The sequence below is a fragment of the Varanus komodoensis genome, unplaced genomic scaffold (assembly GCF_004798865.1).
Source record: "Varanus komodoensis strain SLA01 unplaced genomic scaffold, ASM479886v1 scaffold1, whole genome shotgun sequence".
Taxonomy (NCBI): domain Eukaryota; kingdom Metazoa; phylum Chordata; class Lepidosauria; order Squamata; family Varanidae; genus Varanus; species Varanus komodoensis.
In genome coordinates, this window is record NW_025335268.1 from 122,203,775 (window position 1) to 122,225,726 (window position 21,952).

At 41.5% G+C, this 21,952-nt stretch overlaps 1 protein-coding gene across 3 annotated transcripts in view; it reads right to left on the minus strand.

Moving 5' to 3' along the window:
• KIF21B (kinesin family member 21B) overlaps positions 1 to 21,952 on the minus strand; it is a 77,265-nt gene that overhangs the window by 36,411 nt on the left and 18,902 nt on the right. For all 3 annotated transcript variants that reach the window (XM_044443537.1, XM_044443528.1, XM_044443547.1), the window contains exons 2-11: positions 15,504 to 15,726; positions 13,929 to 14,111; positions 12,759 to 12,908; positions 8,240 to 8,374; positions 7,048 to 7,215; positions 6,223 to 6,338; positions 5,402 to 5,597; positions 3,584 to 3,773; positions 3,111 to 3,174; positions 1,178 to 1,399 (exon numbers count right to left, since the gene is read on the minus strand). In XM_044443537.1, coding sequence (XP_044299472.1) covers positions 1,178 to 1,399; positions 3,111 to 3,174; positions 3,584 to 3,773; positions 5,402 to 5,597; positions 6,223 to 6,338; positions 7,048 to 7,215; positions 8,240 to 8,374; positions 12,759 to 12,908; positions 13,929 to 14,111; positions 15,504 to 15,726 — 1,647 coding nt within the window. The remainder of the gene's footprint in view (positions 1 to 1,177; positions 1,400 to 3,110; positions 3,175 to 3,583; positions 3,774 to 5,401; positions 5,598 to 6,222; positions 6,339 to 7,047; positions 7,216 to 8,239; positions 8,375 to 12,758; positions 12,909 to 13,928; positions 14,112 to 15,503; positions 15,727 to 21,952) is intronic.

Below are 21,952 nucleotides of genomic sequence, written 5' to 3' on the forward strand. Positions count from 1 at the left end.
ACAACTCCCAGAATTCCCATCCAGAGGGCCATTGACTAGAAATTCTGAGTATCGCAGTCCAAATGTGCCTGGAAGGCACAAGGTTGGGGAAGGCTGTTATACAGAAAAAAGGCCTACAACTTCCAGCATGTATTTGCTACCCTTGCATTACATGCAATGCAGCCGTAGTAAATTCTGATGTGTCGCAGCTCATTACGATGATGTCCACGTGAATATACACATACACATTCAACCGAGAGAAGCGGCACATACTGTAACACTCACTAAGATCAGCGTGACTGCAACTCAGTGCACAGCTACCTGGGAGTAAGGTCCACTGATCTCAGTGGGGCTTATTTCCAGCTACCTAGGTTAAGCTTGTAAAAAACACATTCAGCTTTAATAAAAGACCTTCAACCAGGTGCAGTGTTCCTTCACATTCTAAACACCAAATTATATTGTAAAGAAATATCATTTAAACTGCAGGAGTGAAGAAGAAACTGCATCACAGAAAAAAAATGAGGTATCTGGCTCCTTGGTTATTTTCCACATTCTCTTGGCTTTCTAGATGATTAACACAAGCAACAGTAAAACTTAAAAGCACCATTACCACCTCATTAACTTGCCAGAGCAAGGCAAACCCGACATTAATCTGGGACTCTGGTTCTTCATTCAAAAAGAAAAAAACCCCACAGCTGCTTAGATCTGTCTTCTTCCTTTGCTACACCACTGACTATATTAAAGGGGTAATGAAAGCTCAGTCTGAAGTTACAGCGCATGACATCAGAGCAGGGTCCAGAACCTCAAGCTCTTTGGCCAAAAGGAACTCACCTGGAACACCCCAAATGGTCATCCTCTTCCCCTGGCTCTGACCCTTTGCACTCCCCAACCACTGATCATTGGGTAGTTTCCTGGCATTTGTGCAGTTTCCCTTCTAAAGGCTGAAAGTCCCATCCTACAGCTCAGGAACTGTATCCTGGGGGATCAGAATTTTTAGCCCCACTCCTGTTGCCTTCAGCCCCACCCACACTGGAATGAGGCCCCAAGAGCTTCTCTTAAATAGAATTCAGCCCTCAGACAGAAAGAGTTCAACACCACTGTTCTAGCTCATGAGTGCACCATTACAGGAGTTCAACAGAGATTGAGGATGATGGTGGGAAATTCCTGAGCAGATGCCAGACAGAGGAACATGCTTTACCTTTTCCTTCGCAGTTTAGTCTCTTTCTTTAGTCGTTCGACATCTTGCTTGGCCCACTGCAGGATTTCAGAGGTTTCTTCATCCACAGAGATGGTAGGGCTATTAGAAGTTCCCAACCCAGGCCCTGGGGACAAGCCCAGGGAATAAGGAAGCCGGGAAGAAACCCGTGACAGGCTGCGACGCAGAGACTCATTCATGGCTTCACTCTCCAGAAGTTTTGTCCTACAAAAAAGATGAAGACAGCAGTTACTTCAAAGTGTCATGAAATACTGAGGCGAGGATATCTAGACATAGATTTCACATTGCATAATGACATTTATCTGCTTGTCTCAAATACATAAAGCAGTCCATCCAATGCTATCATTTCCTAAAGTAGAACTGTAGGCAGAGATTCCAAATAACACACTACCATAAGGTAAGTTCCTCACTCCTTAACTCTTAGCAGCACACATTTCTATCAACAAGACAACAGGAAAGCATAGGGTAGAAATAGGCCCAGGATTATCTATAGTTAAGGGAGTGGCCAAAGCTCTGGGGTAGAACACATACTTTGCATAATGGAGGTTCACCATTCAATCCCTGGAATCGTCAATATAAAGGTCAGTTGCAGGGAAAGATTTCTGCCCAAGATATTAAAGTGTCACCATCAATTGAAGACAACAGTAATAGGCTTAATAAATGAATGGATTGACTCGTAAAAGGTATCTATATAGCTACAAAAGCCACAAAATATCTGCACATCAAATTGCAAATGTTTCTGTTTTAAAATCTGAAAAATCATTAGTCAGAGCATCAGAAAATCAAGGATTTAACATTATTTTCTTGGCCTGTGAAATTCCAAAGCAAAATATTCCACTATCATGCTGTGAAATTTGGAACAGATTTTTATACACAATTGGATGTGAGCAATCTCTGGGTCAGGAAGTGTTAGGGCAGGAAGTGTTGAAGAAGAGACAGGATACTGGGAGAGAGAAGGAAACACTACTCTTGCTCCCAGTCTCATGTTCAGGAGTATTGCTCCTCTGCTGTCTCTATGGAATACCACAGAAAGACAAGAAAGTTTGTGGTCTTAATTAAACCACCACAGAATGCTGGGAGGCAGCTTGTTTTCAAGCCACCCAAAATGTCTATTTGGATGAGAGCTTTTTCCTACTTAAGGAGCAGTGTTATAGAACTGTTTTGTCTAAATATGCACATCTCCCATCATTCCCCAGCTACGGGGAATTCCCATGGCTGGCTGGGGAATGCTGGAAGTTCTACAATTTTTTTCTGTCTAAACTTGAATAGGATTGTGTCCTCCATTGCTCAGGGTTATGGAAAACAAAGCCTGGGCTGCATTGTGTAGAACTCCTAACACAATTTAAGTCTTCATAACAGGCTGGTGAAAACAGGACAAAAAAGATACAGCAAGTGAAGGAATTATCCTTCATGACTCATGAAAGAGTGGGCGTGTAATGTGGCACCAAGGGGGAGAAGGTGGAGAGGTGCGATGCATTAAGGAGGGGATTGGCAGGGTCATGATGTGACAGAGCACCTGATCTCTCACTTCTGGTGGCAGGAGGGCTTGTGCTAGTACTGCAAGATGCAGTTCCTAATGACTCATTAAGCCACAATAGCAATTTGTCCATAACACAGGCACATCAAAGGAGTCAACCTCAAAGATCAAGGAGCTTAAATTGTAAATGAGCTCAATATGTTAGGCCTGGGACAGTATTTAGTGCTTTCATGGTATAAATGATGCATTGCAATTTCTAGTCCTTTGAGTGTATGACTTGATTGGTTAGTGCCTTAACCTTTAAAACTGAAGTTTTTGATCCTGGAATTATGCTAATAATCTAAAGATTACAGTAGACATAAAACAGAAAGCTGCAGTGGTAAAGCTAATTGGCTGAGAACTACTTGAATTATTAAAACCAAAACTGCTCCCACATACCTGAGTTCTTCAATTTCTCTGATGTAGTTCTGGATCAAAGCACCAATAGCTTCATTGCCATCACCTGGGAGAACAGAATCATGAAGCAAAGAGCAAGTATGAAAAACAAAGCAATAAGTTAAGAGAAAGAATATGTAAGAATACGGAAATAAGGAAATCAGAGAAACTTCATTGTTTTTGAGCTTGGTAAAATGCTATGGGCAAGAATCATAAAAAAACAAGTACATTACGCAGCAAAGAATATGTCTGGCTGGGACTTCCAACAGTTTTCACTCCAAAAGAAAAGCACCTAGCTTAAGCACAAGTATTTAAACTTAATAGCGCATGTGGTTTGGCTCTTAATTAACTATCCTTGAGGTCTGATATACAGAGGCACTATTGCTAAACTGTGCCACCTAAACATTATCCATGGCTGAGTGTATTGACTACTGAAATGGACTGCAAACCTGAAACAGGTGCCCTCACAATCTCACCTGCCTTGGCAAGAATCAGGTTGGCTTCCTGGCTCATCAAGTGAGTAACCCGGATGTTGATTGCATCAATAGCCTCTTGCATGGCCTTCACCCGCATACGCAAAGTGGTGTTTTCCTTTTGCAGCATGGTGTTTTCTTGGAATAGGTCACTGTAGCCTTCGGAACCATCCTCTCCAATGACACGTTTGCCCTTGAAATGGAAGCGAGCATCAGAGGAAGGATGGAGCTGATAGAAAGCAGATGTCAAAACTCCCCACAATGGATTCAATTTCATTCAGATTTCTATGACTTTGACCCATGGATTCTATGGAAGACTGGCTTTTTCCAAGTCAGGTAGATTCTAGAGACTTGCAGACCATTTTTCATTTTGGGAATGGATTGTGGTAATCATATTAGCACTTATGTGCACTTTTATGAGTGCATATTAGTTAATGCACATTTGAGGACTTGAGCAAGTACACATTAGTGCTTCTGTAGATTAGGGCAAGTAGAACAGAATTCTGATTAAAATAGCCAAACTTATCAAAGAGCAGAGAATGGAACAAAAGATGCCTTACAATCCATGAACCACAGATTTGTTTTTATTTATTATATTTATATCTCACCTTTTTCCTTTCAAGGAACTCAAGGTGGCTTACATTATTCTCTTCTTCCTCTCAGTATTATCCTCACAACCTGTGAGGTAGGTTGGGCTGAGAGTCTGACTGACCCAAAGTCACCCAGTGCACTTCAAGGCTGAGTGTGGACTAGAACCCAGATTTTCTAAATCCCAGTTCTGCATGCTTAACCACTACACCACACTGACTCTCTAGACAGGACGGAATAGACAAAACCTATACATCCCTAGCAGTTACAGGACTATATGTAACTATATGTAGATATGTCAATTCTGTACATAACATAGTAATTTTACACATAAAGGAAGATTCTGAAGCTGGAGTACTTTAAAATATTTATTCCTCGTATTCATTCTGAGCTAATATAGGCCTTCTGAATGAGCTCTAAGAACTGCAGGCAAGATTTATTTCTATATTACATTTCAGTCATTGACTGTCAAGTCAGTTTATTAATTGATCATTTAGCTATTTATCTTATATATTTAATTTATTCTTATTAATAATAATTGTATTGATATTATTTTTATTGTATTGTTGATTTTATTGTGTTTGATTGTACCTAAGCTGCCCAGAGAGCCATGGCTAATCAGGCAGCACATAAATCAGATAAATAATAAATAATCCCCCAGAGCAGCTTATAACATTTTAATACACAATAAAAGCAAAGTATAACATGAAAATACAAGGAAAATAGAGATTAGGCACCATGATTAAATGCCAAACAAGTCAGCACTAAAACAAAATCACAGGATGCAGCCTATCACTCAGAGGCCAGCCAAAATAAACCAGTTTTTACTTTCTAAAGAGTAAAAAAGGTTTCTGGGTAGCATGCAGCCCACCACCCTCTTCTGCAGCCTGTTTCTCTGTTGCTGCTGTTGCCTAATTTTTGTGAAGTTTTAGTACTGTAGTGGCAGCACAAAAATTGCATTTTCACCTTAAGGTGCGCAAGGAATATGCACCTTGTTTTAATGCAATTATGTACTCCCTGGAGCTCCTGGGAACATGATTATCAATTTAAATGAGGCAAGTGTTTCATGGGCAGCTTAGCACTGCTGAATTTCAGGGACAAGTCAACAGCAATGACTTCAAAATCACCACTGTGGACAAGAAGACTGTTTCTAGCGCTGAAGGTCTGTGGTTCAATGTCAGCCACGACCAGGATTTCACCTGCAACAGCAAAGTGTTCCTTCTTTCTCCTTACCGCCTTGTACTCCATGAGCTCCATCTGGAGACGAGCAATTTCAGCTCTCAGAGCGCTGATCTGCTGGCTTGTCTTATCCTGATTCACTACCACTTTGTTCTTGATGTTGCGAGCACGATTGGCATACTTCAAGGTATTCAGAGTCTCCATAAAATCCCGGTCTGAAGGGCTCACACAGGCAATCATTATGGTTTGGCTATAAAGAGAGGAGGGCAGACAGGGTCAACATGGACAGGGTGATGCACTGGAGGTCTTTTAGACTCTCTGCTCCATCAGCTGTTTCCAAATAAAAGTAACAAGGCATTGACCAAGATGTTCGCAATATAGGCTTCCACCCAAAATGCAGTCTAGCATCTCGAACAAACTTTTCGCGTTTGTTCGACAAAATAACAAACAAAAGAACAAACTTTTGCCAACTGCTCCATGAAGAAAAGAAGGGCAGTTGTTAAAGGAAATAGACTAGAAAAGGGAGGGAGGAGATTACAATTATCCTATGTTAGAAGGGTCACTTGCCAACATTCTAGATCAAAACAGCTTAAGCATATTATGTAAGCGTTCATTCTGCAGAAACCAATAATCACACTTGGAATTCTGGGAAAAAATGAAGCTTAAAATATGTATGAAAATATATTCCTTAGAACATTTGTTGCAGCTTTGCTTCAAGACATCTGATTAAGCCCTCCCACAGCCAGGCAGTGTTAATAAGAACACAACACCAAGACAGGCTTTCACGCAGAACCTGCATGCCAGAAACCTTAGATAAGCACTTCTGAGAATTCTGATCCACCACAAGCAGCTGTTCCAATGTCTCTTCCCATTACCTGTTGCCACCAAGGGAGTCCTGGAGGAGCCGGGTCAGCTTTGAATCTCGGTAGGGCACATGCAGGGCTCTCTTGCTCTGATCCCCAAGGGCACTGATGACGTTCCCCAGTGCTAGCTGTCAAAAAAGTGGACAAATCAGTCAATAAGGCTGGCCACTTTGGGAACCCTGCTTCATATATTTCTCACTGAAAAGTCACCAAAGCTCTGGATGATTCTCTCCCTATTGAAATGTCAGCTCTCCATCTCACATATCAGCTTAGGGAGTAAGTCTTCTTTTCCTAAAATAAGGCTGGTAAAAGCCACCAATTTTCTATTATTCTAGAGATGTTGCTGCCAAACAGACAGAGAAATAAGCTTTTGTTCTAACTACTGTTCTGGATTCAACTGTAACTTTATCCAACTCCCAGGAATCTCAACATTTTAAAAAGCAAGTTTCTAGCCCTTATAACTATGGAAGAAATCTTTAAAAGGCAACATCAAAAAGTTAAACCCACGGACCTTGGCAACTGTTTCTCCCAAATAACTTTTCCTGTTTCTTATGTGCCATGCTCCTTTCCTCTTCCTATATTTCTTTATTTTGTAAAACACAATTTGCCATGCATGGAATGATCATGAATGATTGTGAATGAACTGCTTCCCATATCTGCTCATGTTTTAGACACACTAGTAGATAGAAACAGGCAAGCCTGCAACACCAAGCCAAGAGTTATGGACGCTCTAAAATGCCAAACAGCTGAGGAAAGTACAAATTCGCCAGGCAAAAAAATCACAGGCCCCAGCACCTGTTCTTACATCCAGACCTATCTGTATGATAAAGGCCATACCAAGCCACAGTTTATGGAGATCCCTTCTTTGGCTCTCTCGCCTGTTGCACCAGTCCGCTTCAATCTCTCTGAGCCAGCCAGGTCAACGAAGTGGAATTTGGCTGTTCGGGTTTCATATTCACTGGTAGCCTGGGATCCCTCCAGGAGACTGTTTGTGTCTCCATTCACCTGTAATGAAAACAAGCCCCAATATCAGATCTCGAGGTTTTTGCCAGCACAAGTTGTTAGCATAAATATATTCTGCCACAGACAAAGAGTGGAGTCTGCTGATATTAAGATAAGGAGTCATTCCTGCTATACTGAAGTAATAGAAGGTCACTTCAAGTTCCACAGCCGCTGCTTTCCCTTGTTGGTGGTGCTGTATGTCAGTTTCTGTCAACATCTAACCACACCTTGCCAGGTGCCTGGTTCTGCCATGCCTTGTTGGTATCTGATCATTGTTTGTTCCTGACTCTGCCATTCCTTCTCAGTATCTGACTTCATCTGTGCTTGGTTCCGCCTTCACATTTGGATCTGCCATGCCTTGATGGAATCTGATCCTTGCTTGTGCCTGATTTTGCCTTTACCTCTGGCCCTGCTACATCAACATCACTATCTCATTTCTCCTCCATCGCCCCTGGTCCTGATGCTCCAGCCTTAGACACCTGCTACCTACGTTCTTGACCAGACAAGTCCCTGCACAACCATCATTTATTTATTTAAAACTACTTTAGGCTGCTTTTATGGATAGAATTTTCCCAAGGAAGTGTAACTATAAAACACAATATAAAACTATAACAGAACAAATATAAAGGCAATACATAAATATTCAGTACAATACTATAAAAACAGATAATATCAATCAAACAGATCATCAATTGAACCTTGCAGCCCACAGATTATGAAAAGATAACCCATCTAGTGGAAAAGCTAGTGAAAACTAGTGGGTTTTCAGAGCCTTCCTGAAGACCTGCAAGGAAAGGGTCTGATGAACCCCTGGTTCTAGAAGTGTGGGGCCACCTCTGACAAGGACCTTTCCTTTGTACACATGATAGCCACCCCTGGAGGCAGTCCGGTGAGACAGGTCCTGCTGATGGTCTCAGTGTGCAGGCATGCTGGTACAAGGGAAGGCTCCTATCCTCCTGTTCCACTTGACTACATCAAGGGAAGGTGCACCCCCATTTCAAGCCCTTGCCCCCTCCTGTGTCCTTACCAAGTGTACAGGGGAGCAGACACGCATTTGGCAAAGGTGGATGGTGAAGATAGCGTGGGAGCGGGAGCTCTGGACATTCATCTGGGTGCTGGCTGTGGTTCGGGACAGAGCTCCCTGCTTCAGGCACTGAATCAACTGCAGCAAGAGAGGAGGTTATGTTTTCTGCTCAGATACAAGGCCACACATACAAGTACCCAAAACCAAACTGTACCATATTTCAGCCCTGCTTACACTTGCTGCAGTGCAGCTTCCTGCTGGATCTTGTTTCATTAATTAGCTCTTGTAAAAGTCAGCCCACTACCAGGCTATAACAGAGCCAAAGCAGATGCAGCATTCAGTCCTGCAGCTCTTTCTCCTGGCTAAAAAAAGCCTGTATGTGAAGAGTGGTGGGAAACATAAGCAGGGCTGTTTAACCCTTTCCCCTCCAGCTGCTTCCTGCTCAATATGACCTCCTCCCCTCTGACAGGATTATGTCCCACTGAAGACCATAATAGGTTTGCAATGTTAGTACTTTTCCCAGGGGGGAGTTTACTACAGAGTTGGCTCACTTATTTAAATTAAATAATGCAGCAATAAAAATCTGGCAAGGCATGCTTTACAAAGCTATAAGTTTAAAGATTTTGGACATATCCTTTGGGTTCCTTTGATTAAAAACAAACAAATACAAAAACCAACCAAACAAAACAAAATCCCTGTGAACCACACCCAGGAAGTTTATTGACAAGTACGGAAATATACTTAAATAATCAAATAAATAAATAAAACTGCTGCCATGATTTATCAATATTTCAAATGGTTCTAAATGCTTTCTGTTTCACTGACAAAATATAAATGAATGAGGTAATGAAATATTAAAACTTGTCTAATATTCATTATTGTAAATCCAACCAATAAAATATAAAGCTAATCTTTCCAGACATGTGAAATACACTGCACAAAAGCCTCTTAAGAATAGAGATCCATATTACTAAACAATAAATTACATGATAAGGCCTGACATGTTCTGATGATATAACAAACTGCTTTTTAAAGATGCAGTGAAGAGAAGAGAGATCACGGAGACAGTTTTGATCAAAAGGGCTGAAATCCTGTTTGATGTATCTTTCATAACAGGACTAGGCAGAAGAGAGATTAGAATCTATTGGTAGATTTCTGAGTGATTTTTGGTATACTAGTAAGGTTTTCCAGCTCTCAGTAACAACGACAAAACCCCTTTCTACCTCTAAAATTAGGTTGCTACAACTCAAGAGGAACAAGATTAAGGTTTGCAGGCACATTTTGGTCCTGAAAACAGGTTCCTGAACCAAGCACAGTGGCACCATTTCTGTAATTCTATGCCTGTCTTTTTGAGCTTTTTTTTTTTTTTGGACTCAGCTCGGCTTGGCTCACCTCGGCTTGTAAGCATTCAGTTTGCCCACTTCTGTTTTATGGTTTCATGTTTCATGAGAGCCAGTATGGTGGTTTGAGTGCTGGACTAGGGATGTGGGAGATCTGAGTTTAAGTTCCCACTCAGCCATGAAACCCACCGGATGACTTTAGTCCAGTCACAGACTCTCAGTCTAACCTACCTCAGAGTTATTGTGAGGATTAAAATGGAGCTACGTAAACCACCTTTGGTTCCCCAGAAGAGGAGAAAAGCATATAAATCCTGTGTAATCAAATAATAGTGGTTTTCGGAGGCCTCCAGATTAAGGACTCAGAAAATTAACAGAAAGGAAGTTGTATCATTAAAATCCTGGAATAAAGCTAGAAGTTACCAGTCCATAAGCTTGCAATAATCTATTTGAAAGACTTTTAATAGTCAAGCAGAAGATGTGCCTGACAGGCCGCTGGAGGGAATGCCTATGCTTGTCCAACATTTTTAAACACCTTTTGCCCAGAATGGGGAAAACATGGTGGGCAACTACAGGCAGCTCCTCCGTGGTATTGCTAGGGCATCTTAGTGGGACGGTTCATAGTTCTAAAACCATGGATTGTGAAAGATGGGGTTTTTGACCGTGGGAAAACAAACATTCCCTATATGCCCTCTCGCCCCCTAAGATCTCTAGGAGAGGCTTTGCTCCAGGAACTCTCCCTGAAGGAAATAAAGAGGGTGTATACCCAGAGGAGGGCCTTCTCTGAGGTGGAGCCCCGACTGTGAATGTGCTCCCCGACAGGTCCGCCAACTTTATATTCTTTTCGGCGCCAGGTAAAAGTGTTTTTATTTTCCCATTAGTTTAAGGATTAAGGAATTTTAACTTGGTTTTAATATATTCACAGTCACATTTTGTTTGTTTGTTATTATATATGTTTCTTTATTGTTCTTAGTATTGTAAGCCATCCTGGGACGATTTCTGTGTAGGATGGGGTAAAAATATTTTAATTAATTAATTAAACATTAAAGCTGAGCCTAAAAATGCTTGCAGCAGTAGGGAGTGAGGAGAAGCCTTGGTGTTCCCATGGGATACCTGAGGAGTGCCAAAGCGAAGGGTTCATGTTAGATGTGCCAATTGTTGGTTAGGCACATCAGAGGTAGACTGGCTTGTAAGTCACACTGTGGAGTTTACTATCTTGTGTGGCTTATCATGTCACAAGGACCCAGCCCCTTGTCTTTGTGAGCTTAAGGACTTGTGCAAGAGTTAAGGCATGGTGGTAGGACAGAAATGTTATTTCACATGTAGGCCAACTCCTTATTAAAATGGTAGGAGGCCTCCTCTCTCTCAGTTTCTTTGTCATTATTTAAGCTCTGAAACAAAGGTCTGCCAACATATCCATTACTGATTTGGATCAGATGAAAGGGATTATGTCTAGGAATGCAAGATCTTAATGGGAATTATGGGCAAAAGGGACCAGTTTCTCATTGGGAGATAGAATTAAATGTTAAATTAGATGGTAATGGCTTGCATTACTTGAAGGAAAGGGGTTTTATAGTCTACTTGTGTAAGCTACAAAAAGGTACACTTCAAATTGATTCCTAGATCAGCCTTGGCAACTAAAAAAATTACTGCTCATGGCCAGGCTGTTGCTGGAAAATATATGGTTCAAAGGGTACACACATACACATGTGGCTGAACAGCCTTAAAATTAAAGTTTTCTGGCATGAGATATTAAGTATAATTATTTGAATGACTAGTTATATCATTGGATATAATTTTGACTGAGAACAGTAAAAGCTCTTTTTTAAAGCATATAAATTATTTTCATCTCTATTGGTGGTTGCTAGCATATGTACTGCAAAGATCTACAAGTAATCATAAGCTCCCAGTGATTCAGTGTGGTTGCAAAAGATATGGAACCTGGTTGTTATGGAAAAAATAATAGGTATTATTCAAATGACAGAAGGAAGGATCCATATGGATAAATTAACAAAAGTATGGGAGCTGTTCATTGTCTTCTGAAAGAATCACACATGAATTGGGAACCATAAATATGCATTTGGCTGTGGCAGTATTTAATTCATTTTATGCTTTGCATGATTTTTAACATGACATTTATAAGTTTTCAGAGCTGGTGTGGACTTTAGTGTTAACATTCATAAACTATTTCATTATTACAGAAATTTCTGTATCCCCTTTCAACAGAAATTCTGAGGATGAGGAATGAAATAAAGGAAAAGCAAAGTCACTCTTCAACTGCTAATTTCTCCTGTATCTTTTCCTGGAAAATGAAAAGCACCTGAGGTGGGACAGGAGGCAATTCTGAACAAAGACTGATGTAAACAGCCTCTTCTCCACCTCCAATCTTCTCATGCCCTATTGCAGCTATCAGTGATGATTTTTATAAAGAATTTTGAAAGCAAAGAGTCACAGTACTTCTGTGTAACACTCAGTTTAGGCTTCTGACCCTGCAAAGGATCGAAAGGATGGCTACTATCCAGGATCAGCAGGTTAATTAGGGCCAATAAAAGCTAAAATGATTCCCACTCGCTAATGGATATAGTATCAACCAGAATATAAAGGGGAACAATAACAATTCCAGCTGAGAGAGAAAAATATAAAACCCCCAGAAAATGCAAAAAGGATGTTCTGTGCTATTAAATCCAAAATACTGAGGGATGAGAGAGGGTTGACTCATAGCTGAAAAGTGGGCTGTGTTATGGACTCCACCCAAGTAAGGCATGTCAACAACCGCATATGTCACACAGAATGTTAGCATCTGCCTTGAGATAAAATGCAATTAGGCAGCAGTTTGAAATGCAGTTACAGAATTCTTGTCTGAAAATGCTTCCATGGGAACAGAAAACACCCATGGCTTATTTTTTGCAGCACATACTCAAGATCACTTCATGCAGCTTAGTTAAAGCTTAGAACCCTTTAGCCTTCCTATCATACCAGCTGAAAAAAGCAATCTGTCTGCCTTCCCACCCACCTGCCCTTTAAAATCAAGCACAAACTCTTTACATCGATTCTTAGGAATGAAGCAGAGATTCTTATCTGTGTTATCAACTCTGATCATAAAATCAGGAGGTAGCAGCTACTCCAAACTAATTAATATGGTACACAAACAGGTTATTTTGTACATGAAGAGTTGGTTCACCTACCTCGTCCTGCGAGCCAATGAGACGTGATGTGACACCTGTGGTATAGATCCCACCACTGGCATCCTCGTGAATTTTAATGTTTGACTTCCGATGGCGGGAATCAGGGTCCCGTGTGCTATCAAAGAGGTCCAGGATCTCCTCATTATACAGCTGAGCAAAGACACAGAAATACATACATATTTTACAGTAGGTTGCATGATTCTCAGAAAGCCCCTACAAGTATAAAGTAACACAAATGGGTGAGTCTTTTTATAAAGAGAGTCTCTCAGAAGATCAAAGCAGAGCACTGTTTTAGTTAAAGAAAAGCATTGTTAACAGTACTGCCAAAGGCTCTATGAGAATTAACAGTTCTTCAATTCTATATCTGGAATAGGCAGCATAAAATTGGTATATTTTCTGTGCCTACACAATTTGGCACTCCTTTTCCAAGAGAAATGCAGTTCACACTTTGATGTTTTGAGGTGAGGGGAGGTTTATGACAGAGATGAAACTGGAGAGGGCGGAGCTTCATAGAATCCCATGGGGCAAGGTGCACAAATGCTGCCATATTCCATCACTGATAAGCCTATAAACATCTGAACAGATTGCTTAAAGGTGCAATTCTATGCATATTTGGTCAGAAAAAAGACCTACAACTCCCCCTGTGCCCAAGCTAATACACTGTGGACCTTTTTTCTGGCTAAACACATATAGGATTGTACCATAAGCGCTAAAATTGGCCCACAGGAATCCTCTAAATAGCTACTTACCAACTGGGATCTGGGAACTTGTGCATAAATAAATCAACTAGATTTTTTAAAATAAAAATGCTTTTGTCAGGAATCAAGGATGCCCTTAATGGGGTCTTCTGTACATAAAAATAAAATAGATGCTGAACAATGGAATAGCACTTGTGAATAAGGAAGAAAGAATTTATTTCTGTTCATGAGAAAAAGGGCTACATTGTCTCCTAATTTTCTAAAAGCAAGCTCAAATTTGATTTGATTTGCTGTTGGATGTATAGGCATATCCCATGCTGTAATCCATGATTTTTCTATTTGCCTGCAGGAAGTACTCTTTCCTAGGCCAAAACAGAAACTTCTACTTCATTTTCCAACCATACTTATATGTAAAGCTTACACGCTCTGACTCTTCCCACACTACCTCTGAGGCAAAGGCCAGTGTACCTACCTCCAGGAACTGCGCACTGACTTTGAACTCTGGTGCTGGCACGCCCTGTTCCTGCGCTGCCCGCTTGCGCTCCTCTATGCCACTGAACAGGTGGGCAATGGCCCTTGGAATTATGCCACTTTCGTCCTCGGAAATGCTCATGTCAAAGCCAGTGCCCATGGTGTAAGTCTTACCTGCACCTGTCTGAAACAAAACAGAACAGGTGCTTTTCAGAGTCAACGTTTCACTGCAATGCTCTTTTCCACCCAACTTTGCTGATCCTTACACTTTCCATACAGAATCATTAAATACATAACCTTTATCCCACTTTATAATTCTAGTTCAGATGAATCTTTCCCCATATTTGATCTGGTTGTTCTAGCTACCAGCTAGAATGCCTGCTGCAGGGCAGAGAGAAATAAAATTGCCCTGGCAGGGCAGATGGAGGGAGGAGAGAAGACGTATTTAAACCAGCTTTGAATTAAAAGCTAATCTACAGTCATTTTTTGCATTTACTTAAGCACATTACATTACAAGGCATTCTTCTTGCAGCCAATTAATTAATTTCAAATTCTCTCCCATCTTTTCCTGAGGGTTGGTAAAAGCCGGTATGGTGCCTGTAAGTTAGAATATGGGCTGGGATATTGGAAAAGCAGGTTCAAATACTTACACAGTATGGCACTCACTGGGTGATCTTGAGCAAGCCACTATTACTCAGTTTTACCTACCTCACATGCTTCCTGGGAAGCTAAAGTCTCATTCCTCAAGGAGGTATGCCTCTTGGAGGAAAGGTGCAAAAAAACCCAAAGATCACTTGGGCAACAACAGTTTGAAAAAAAAGGGGGTTGGGTTATTTTTTTACATAAACAGGCCAAAAAATACATGGTTCAGTCAAAAAAATCATGGATACTCCTGTCAAGAAACCCCTTTTAAAAGGAAGTGGAGTTACGACAGCCAGCTATCAAATCTCCATGGTTCTGAAAAAAGGATTGGCCCACCCTTTTCTACTTTCCTGAGCACCCAGGATCCTAGAAAGTGAAAAAGTGTAAGAAATCTGACATGAGTTTGTACTAGGCTTCCTCAAAAAGTGATGTTTGGGCTTTGTCTCATTGTGCATCTCTATGTTGCTTTTGAAGAGTGTTATATGTGCATCCAATACGCCTCTTGTTCCTAAATTTATATGCACTGAAATGTTCAGCTTGTCGACTCTACAGACAAGGCAAATGTGCGGCCAGTGCAGGTACACCATTTACATGGGAAAGACTGTGCATGGAAGTCATCCATGCTTTTTCCTAAGTAGCCCTTCTCACAATTCAATAACCCTATTTTCACCACTATTTCCAGTGCTCTGCACTGGAAGTACTTCATCCATGTTCTGATCAGAAAAAGACCAGCCAGCAGGTAGCTTTGAAAGTCTATAAAAATGATAAAAAATGTGCCTGTCCTAACAACCACCACCAACTAAGCTTCTTATTTTATTTTGTAGTGAGGCCACTGCAGAAATGGAATGATGATGGAGCTGAGAAGTCTTGGCTGATTCCAACCCATTCCGGCCTGTTCATAGCAGATTGTGAAGAAGGCAGATCAGCTGTATACCTGGCCATATGCCAACACAGTGGCATTGTACCCCTCGAAGCAGCCCTCGATGAGCTTGTTCACACAGGTGGTATAGATCTGTTCCTGCCAAGTATCCAAGTCGAAGACAAAGTCGTAGGTAAATGCTTTGTCCTTTCCCAGGAGTACCTGGGGCTCTCCAGGTGTCACTGAAGTACAAATATGACATCCTTCGATTTTCTCCTTTGGCATCTGAGGACGAATCCTGGAACAACAATAAAAGGAGTGAGGACAGTCTCCCTTTATGTCATAACGAATTAAATTGCTCCTTTAAAGGATCATACATTGGGTGGGTGGGAGAGTGAAAGATGTCACATCCAGTGCACAAGGAACACAGTAAAATAAGCCAAGAAACTAAGTTTAACAGAGAGATTCCCACAGTGCATTTCCATGATATAAGCTTCGTATAGTTTAGAGTCCTGATCCTGCCTAATCTTGGAAGCTAAGCAGGGTCAAGCCTGGTTGAAATCTGGATGGGTGGCTTAACGTTGTGAACCACCCAGAGAGTTTCAACTATGGGAGTTATAGAAATGTGATAACAATCTTCCTTCCTGGCAACTTCACCCTAGAGATATTAGGCTCCATATAGTCTGAAGTGCCAGATCCTGTCTAATCTTGGAAACTACGCAGGGATGAACCTGGCTGAAATCTGGATGGGTTATATAATGCAGTGAACTTCCCAGAAAGCTTTGGCTATGGGCAGTATGTAATTACCGTTCATAATAATTATTAATAATAATTCCCTTGTGTTAATTCATCACATCTGGAAGAGACACTTATTTTATCATAAATATTAGCAGCTACTGTAATTTCATATAAGTTATATAAATACTGCTATGTTCACAATATAGAATAGCCAAAATGCCAAAAGAACAAAGTAACCATTTTTAAAACCAAAACAAATGCATTGTGGCATCAGCTGTAATGGACTAGAGACATGCAACGTTATGTGCAGTTGACAGATTGCTTATAACCATGCTTGCAAAGAGAAGGGTGGCTATGCTGGGCAACGTGAGAGTTGTTGTTCCACATAGTGCCAAAAGGTGAGGAAATACTATCTGTGACATTGCTATGGAACGTTTATTCATACACAACGTACACACAGAGGCCAGCTAGTTATTTCAGGGGGGAGAATCAGTATTTACTAGATCAGATACTTTGAATGAAAAAAAAAGTGGAAGAAGAATTAAGATAGCCCATCACCTGCATGGGATTCAGGAGAACAAGAGCAATCTGATACAAGATGGGACACTGTCCAAAAGAAACTGCTCAGTAGGGTTGTGACCAAGTTTCTGGCATCCAGAAGGAATAGTGCCCAGCCCTGAACATAAAGCTGTTGTGCTCCCAAGTAAGGCTTTAAGTATTGTTTTCTTGAACATCAAAAGCTAATGCTGCATAACAAACTATTAGCAAATTCAGTAGAGTTTTGAAAGCCATATGTGATATGGCTGTACCAGAAGATAAAAATAACATGAAGGAGTTCTACTGGGTGTGCACAAGGTGTTGAACACACCTAACAGAATCCTCCAAGTTGCAGCCTTGCAAACTTCAATACAAAAGTTGCAGTTGCCAAGAAATCACCTCCTCATTGGCAGTTGGATCCAATGGTTAATCACAAAGCAAATAATGGCTTAGACAGTGAAGATGGAGGTGAGGAACACATTCAATAGGGTCAAGGGGCCTTGACAGCCCATTTTATGACTCCCCACCCCCACCCCAATCCTGGAATTCAACCCCCCCAACCCCCACCACCTGTACCATGAAAAACTGGCAGCTTTGCCTTAGAGAGATGGAAGTAGCTAAGCTACTATTCCATGTAACCCGGGCTTAATGAGTCACAAGGTGACTGGTAATAGCACTAACACGACCTGGCAGGTGTCACCCTTCTAAGCTGTTATGTCATAGCCTGCAGAATAGTAGAGTGCCACAGCCACAAAGGGCTTTATTCATCCTATACAAGGACCTCACAAATCCGCATTAGAAAAGACCCATTGAGGGCTCATTCCCTTCCAAGCTGCTGCCTTATTTGCACCCCCCCCCCCCATGCTCCCTGCTCCCTTGCAGGAGGAGGATATCTGCTGGTACTTCACTAGCAGGCACAGGGAAGCTTAACCCTGCTGTGTGTGGGCTGGGAGTATTAGAAGGCTATGCAGGGAAGGAGGAGATCACAGCAGGGCTTGTTTTAACACCCTTACTGTAGAGCCATCTGCCATTTACTCTTCCACGGACAACATGCCGTGGGAGTTACTAAGGTCCTCTCTAAGCACGACCCCCACGGGGTGCATTGCTCAGGGCTCTAACCAAATCTCACTAGTGTGTCTGCACAGAAGTCTCTCTGCCTCCGGGTTTCATACAAAGGGCACTGGAACAAGGATGTGGTCCTAACAATAGAGGTTCACTTATGGACACTAGGAATTTAAGGAATGCCCAGAACAGGGCGGAGAATACACAGGTTGGGAAATGGATCATTGTGTAAGGTTACAGGCAAATCAGAAGCTGACTTATTATTTATTAGATTTGTTGAAGGCTGACCATTAGCATCCCACTCTCTCTAATGAGTCAGACCATTGGCCATCCAACTCAGTATTGTCAGTTTTGACTCTGTAGCTCTCTTACCTCTACTAGGAAAAATCAGGGGTTGAAGCAGGGACCTTTTCAATGCAAAACAACTGCTTTATCACTTTGTCCTTTGGCAAAGTGCTCTTTGTAAATCAAGGGACACACACACACAAAAAAAAGCTTTGAGCTGCACTTCTTGTCTTACTATAAATCTAGGCCCAGCTTTAACAGCAATCATCTCTCTAACAAAAGCAGAGGCCTGAAAATCAGGACCAAAAAAATACTCAGTTGCTCCAAGTCAAATGCTGGATGATGTAGATGTTATCTCACTGCTGGAAGTGTGGTACTCTGTTAAGAAGCTGACACTACCATGTAACCTTCTGCGGTTATGCTCAGCTTCCAACAAGACTGTCTGTGCGGTGCTTGCACACACAGATGCAGAAAACATACCTAATGCTTGAAAAGCAGTGGCACGGTCTGCTTCCTCGGAGCAGAATTCTGGCAATGCCACATTCCTGACCTATAAAACGAAAATGCATGAAACCAACATGCAAATGAGTCTCTGCCTCTGACCTTTGCACTTCTGAATCACTAAGTAATTTATCATCTCTTGAAATTGCTGATGCTAACAAACCACTTCCTTTGTCCAGAGTAGAGTGGGCTTTTTTAGTTTTAATTGATGCAAAATGGGGTTTTCTTTAAATTGTCAGTAACAGTTTGGCCAAACTTATGTTCAGTCCTCCCACCAACACAGTCTCTGTTCAAAACATGCCCTCTTGGAACACAAAAGGAGCTACAGCTCAGTAGCAGAGCACACGCTCTGCACGCAGAAGGCCCCAGCTTTGATCCCAAGCACGTCCAAGTATAGCCTGAAACCTTGAAGTGCTCCTGTCAGTCGGTGTTCAAAACACGGGGCTAGCTAGAGGGACCCGTGGTCTACAAGGCATGGAAACTTCCTGCAGTGAGGTAGTATCCACAGGGCACGGGCTCAGCCTTCTCTCCTCAGGGCCAAACCCACAGGCTGCCAGCGACACCAGACACAATGCTTTAGGGCATTGTGCACCAAGCCCAGAGGAATGGCATGAGGTGGATCTGCCATTCAGCGTTCCAAGACCACATCCAGTTTACAAAGGACACGCAGACCACGAAGTCAAAATACAGAGGCTGTTCTGGTTTTAGCCTGCCTCTCCAAATAGGCAGCATGGAAAAGCAACAGTCCCTGTGACATGATCGTCATGGCAACAGGGTTTCTGCAGGAGGAGGAGGGGAAGACAACCCAAAAAGGGAACACACAGACACACTATACAAAACACCACTCCGACAATTTCTCCAGTGGCCCTGACACACACAATGGCCTGGCTGTTTAGCTCCATCAGCAAAAGCCAACATTTATAGAGAGGGGAACCAATTGGGCTGGCATCCAAAGCACAAATGGGCTCTAGTCTTCGAGTGAAAGCCATGGCCTGGAGGCCAAGAAGGAGCTTTCTGTCCTCCCCACCCCCTTGGCAGCCTCATGAAATAGACTTTCCAGATCCAGAAGGATCCTCATAGAGAGGATTCTGCCTTGTTGATTTTCCAATCAACCTTGACTCCGTCCTAATCTTGGTTTTGATAGCACAGCGCCTTCGAAAACTACCCCTACTTAAAAAGAAGAAGAAAAAAAAAAAGGATTACATTCCTTCTCACATACAGCTGGTCCAGTGCTATCCCTATCAGTAATGAACTCTCCGGGGCATGGGTTTATTAAGAGATTTAAAACAAGTTCCATGCAAGTTTAAGCAGGGGAAAAGGCCAACAACTTTCAGGTCTTTTTCTTCTGCTTAAACTTGCATAGGATTGTGTTCTTGTTCTTTAATGACCCACCACTTTGCTTTCCTAGCTTGTCAATCAGACTTGAGGATTTGTTCCACATTGGCCAGAACTGGTAGGATAGGTGGAGACACTGGTCTTGTCACTTACACATTTTCCTGATTTAGTTTGCTTCCAAATGAAGCTTTGGTTGAGCAATTGTATTGTCTTGTTTGATTGGGGGGTGGAGACAACACTGTCTTTAATTTGTAGCCATCTCATGTTTTCCCACATGTTCTTCAATCTTTTTACTATCCATTAAAAATCATTAAGGAAGGACAGATGGAAATGCTGTATAATGCCTTTTGACTGTTATCACTAGGAGCCCTCCATCTGAAAGCGCACTTCTGCAACTATGAGGCCTAGAAACTTAAGAAGCATGGTAACACAGACTGGAAAGACCTCAAAGTTAAGCATTTAACTGATGTAGACAGATAGGGCAGATGATCAGGAAAAGCCTGAACCTGTCAAGTTCAATCAGCAAATGCTTTTTCCTGCCACTCAGCTTAAAAGAGACCATAGACTCTTCAATCAGAGCATTGCCAGTACCTCCAGTCAGCCTGTATTAAGACAAGAAAGAAAGGGATCTTACAAGTACCAAGAAGATCTGGACCTTAAATTATTTTTTCTAAGCATAATGGGTAATGGGGCCTAGTGCATGGTTATGATCATGCCAGAATGTGATGGGGTGGCATACAAGTTGTATGTATGAATGAATGAATGAATGAATGAATGAATGAATGAATAAATGTGCTTTTCCCTTCCTCCTGTTACAATTAATACCCACACACCCACGGGGTGGGGTGGGGAGAGTGCAAAGAAGGAAATCTAGTATAATACATAGATTCATTTACCATGTTTCTGTCAATAAGTTTGCAGTATAAAGGCAATGCTAAACTTTATGAGAACTTGTATGCATAATTTCCATATGCAATGCCAGCAAGTTATCTCTGAATTTATTATTTCATTTAAAATGTACTCTTTTCTATGGTAGGCGTATTTATCTGCAAGGACTATCAATATTTTTTACTATGCTTGCTGGCATTCTGGAGTAGAGATGGAAGACTCTACCAATTTTGCTTTTTATTAGTCAACATTTTTCAAGCACAAACTCAAACCATCCTGTATCTGCATCAGTTTGTAATGTTTTAAAAGTCCAAACAAAATTTCATATGCAGTTTTGTACCTAATTTTTTCCTAATGAAGACTTTTTTTTTGCAATGATTCCTTCAAAAGCTGATCTTAGAGTTTATGATTTTGCAGGAACCAAGTCCTTTTAGACAAAAACCATCTGCCGCCAGAAAAATCCAGCTTATTGGCTTTGATTATTAACAAACCATACTAACTTGCAGAACTGCTATTTAAAGCATAAATTGGTAACTTCTCTTTTACTATGAGCAGGTTATTTGGCATACCTTCATACAAGGTATAGGAGCATTAGGCGACTCATGGGACTGAATATACTTCAGTGGCCATTCTTCTGAGAGTTATTTATTTATTTTATTTATTTTTCGATTTATATCCTGCCTTTTTCCTACAAAGGGCTCAAGGCAGCTTACATCATTCTCCTCCTCCTTATTATCCCCACAACAACAACCCTGTGAGGTAGGTTGGGCTGAGAGTCTGTGACTGGCCCAAAGTCACCCAGTTGGCTCCATGGCTAAGCGGGGACTAGAACCCAGGTCGCCTGAGTCCCAGTCCCATGCTCTTAACCAATACACCACACATCTCTAACTTATGAAGGATTCAAATTCAAGAAAAACAAATCTATGTGTTTACTGCAGGAGGAGAAAAATATTTTTAAAGGAAATTAGCACTTTGTTTTGAATTCCTCTCTTACAGTAGAGGCCTTGGTGGAAGGCATGTTGCAGACCTCTGCTTTCAGGTGTCTTCTGAAACCAAATGAAAACCCATCAAGCACATCTGCCCTATGCTAGTATTACATTATGAAGCAAACTGTCACAAACTCATGGTATTTCCATCACCCTCAAGAAGGCAGTGCTTAATGTGGATTAGCAACTCAC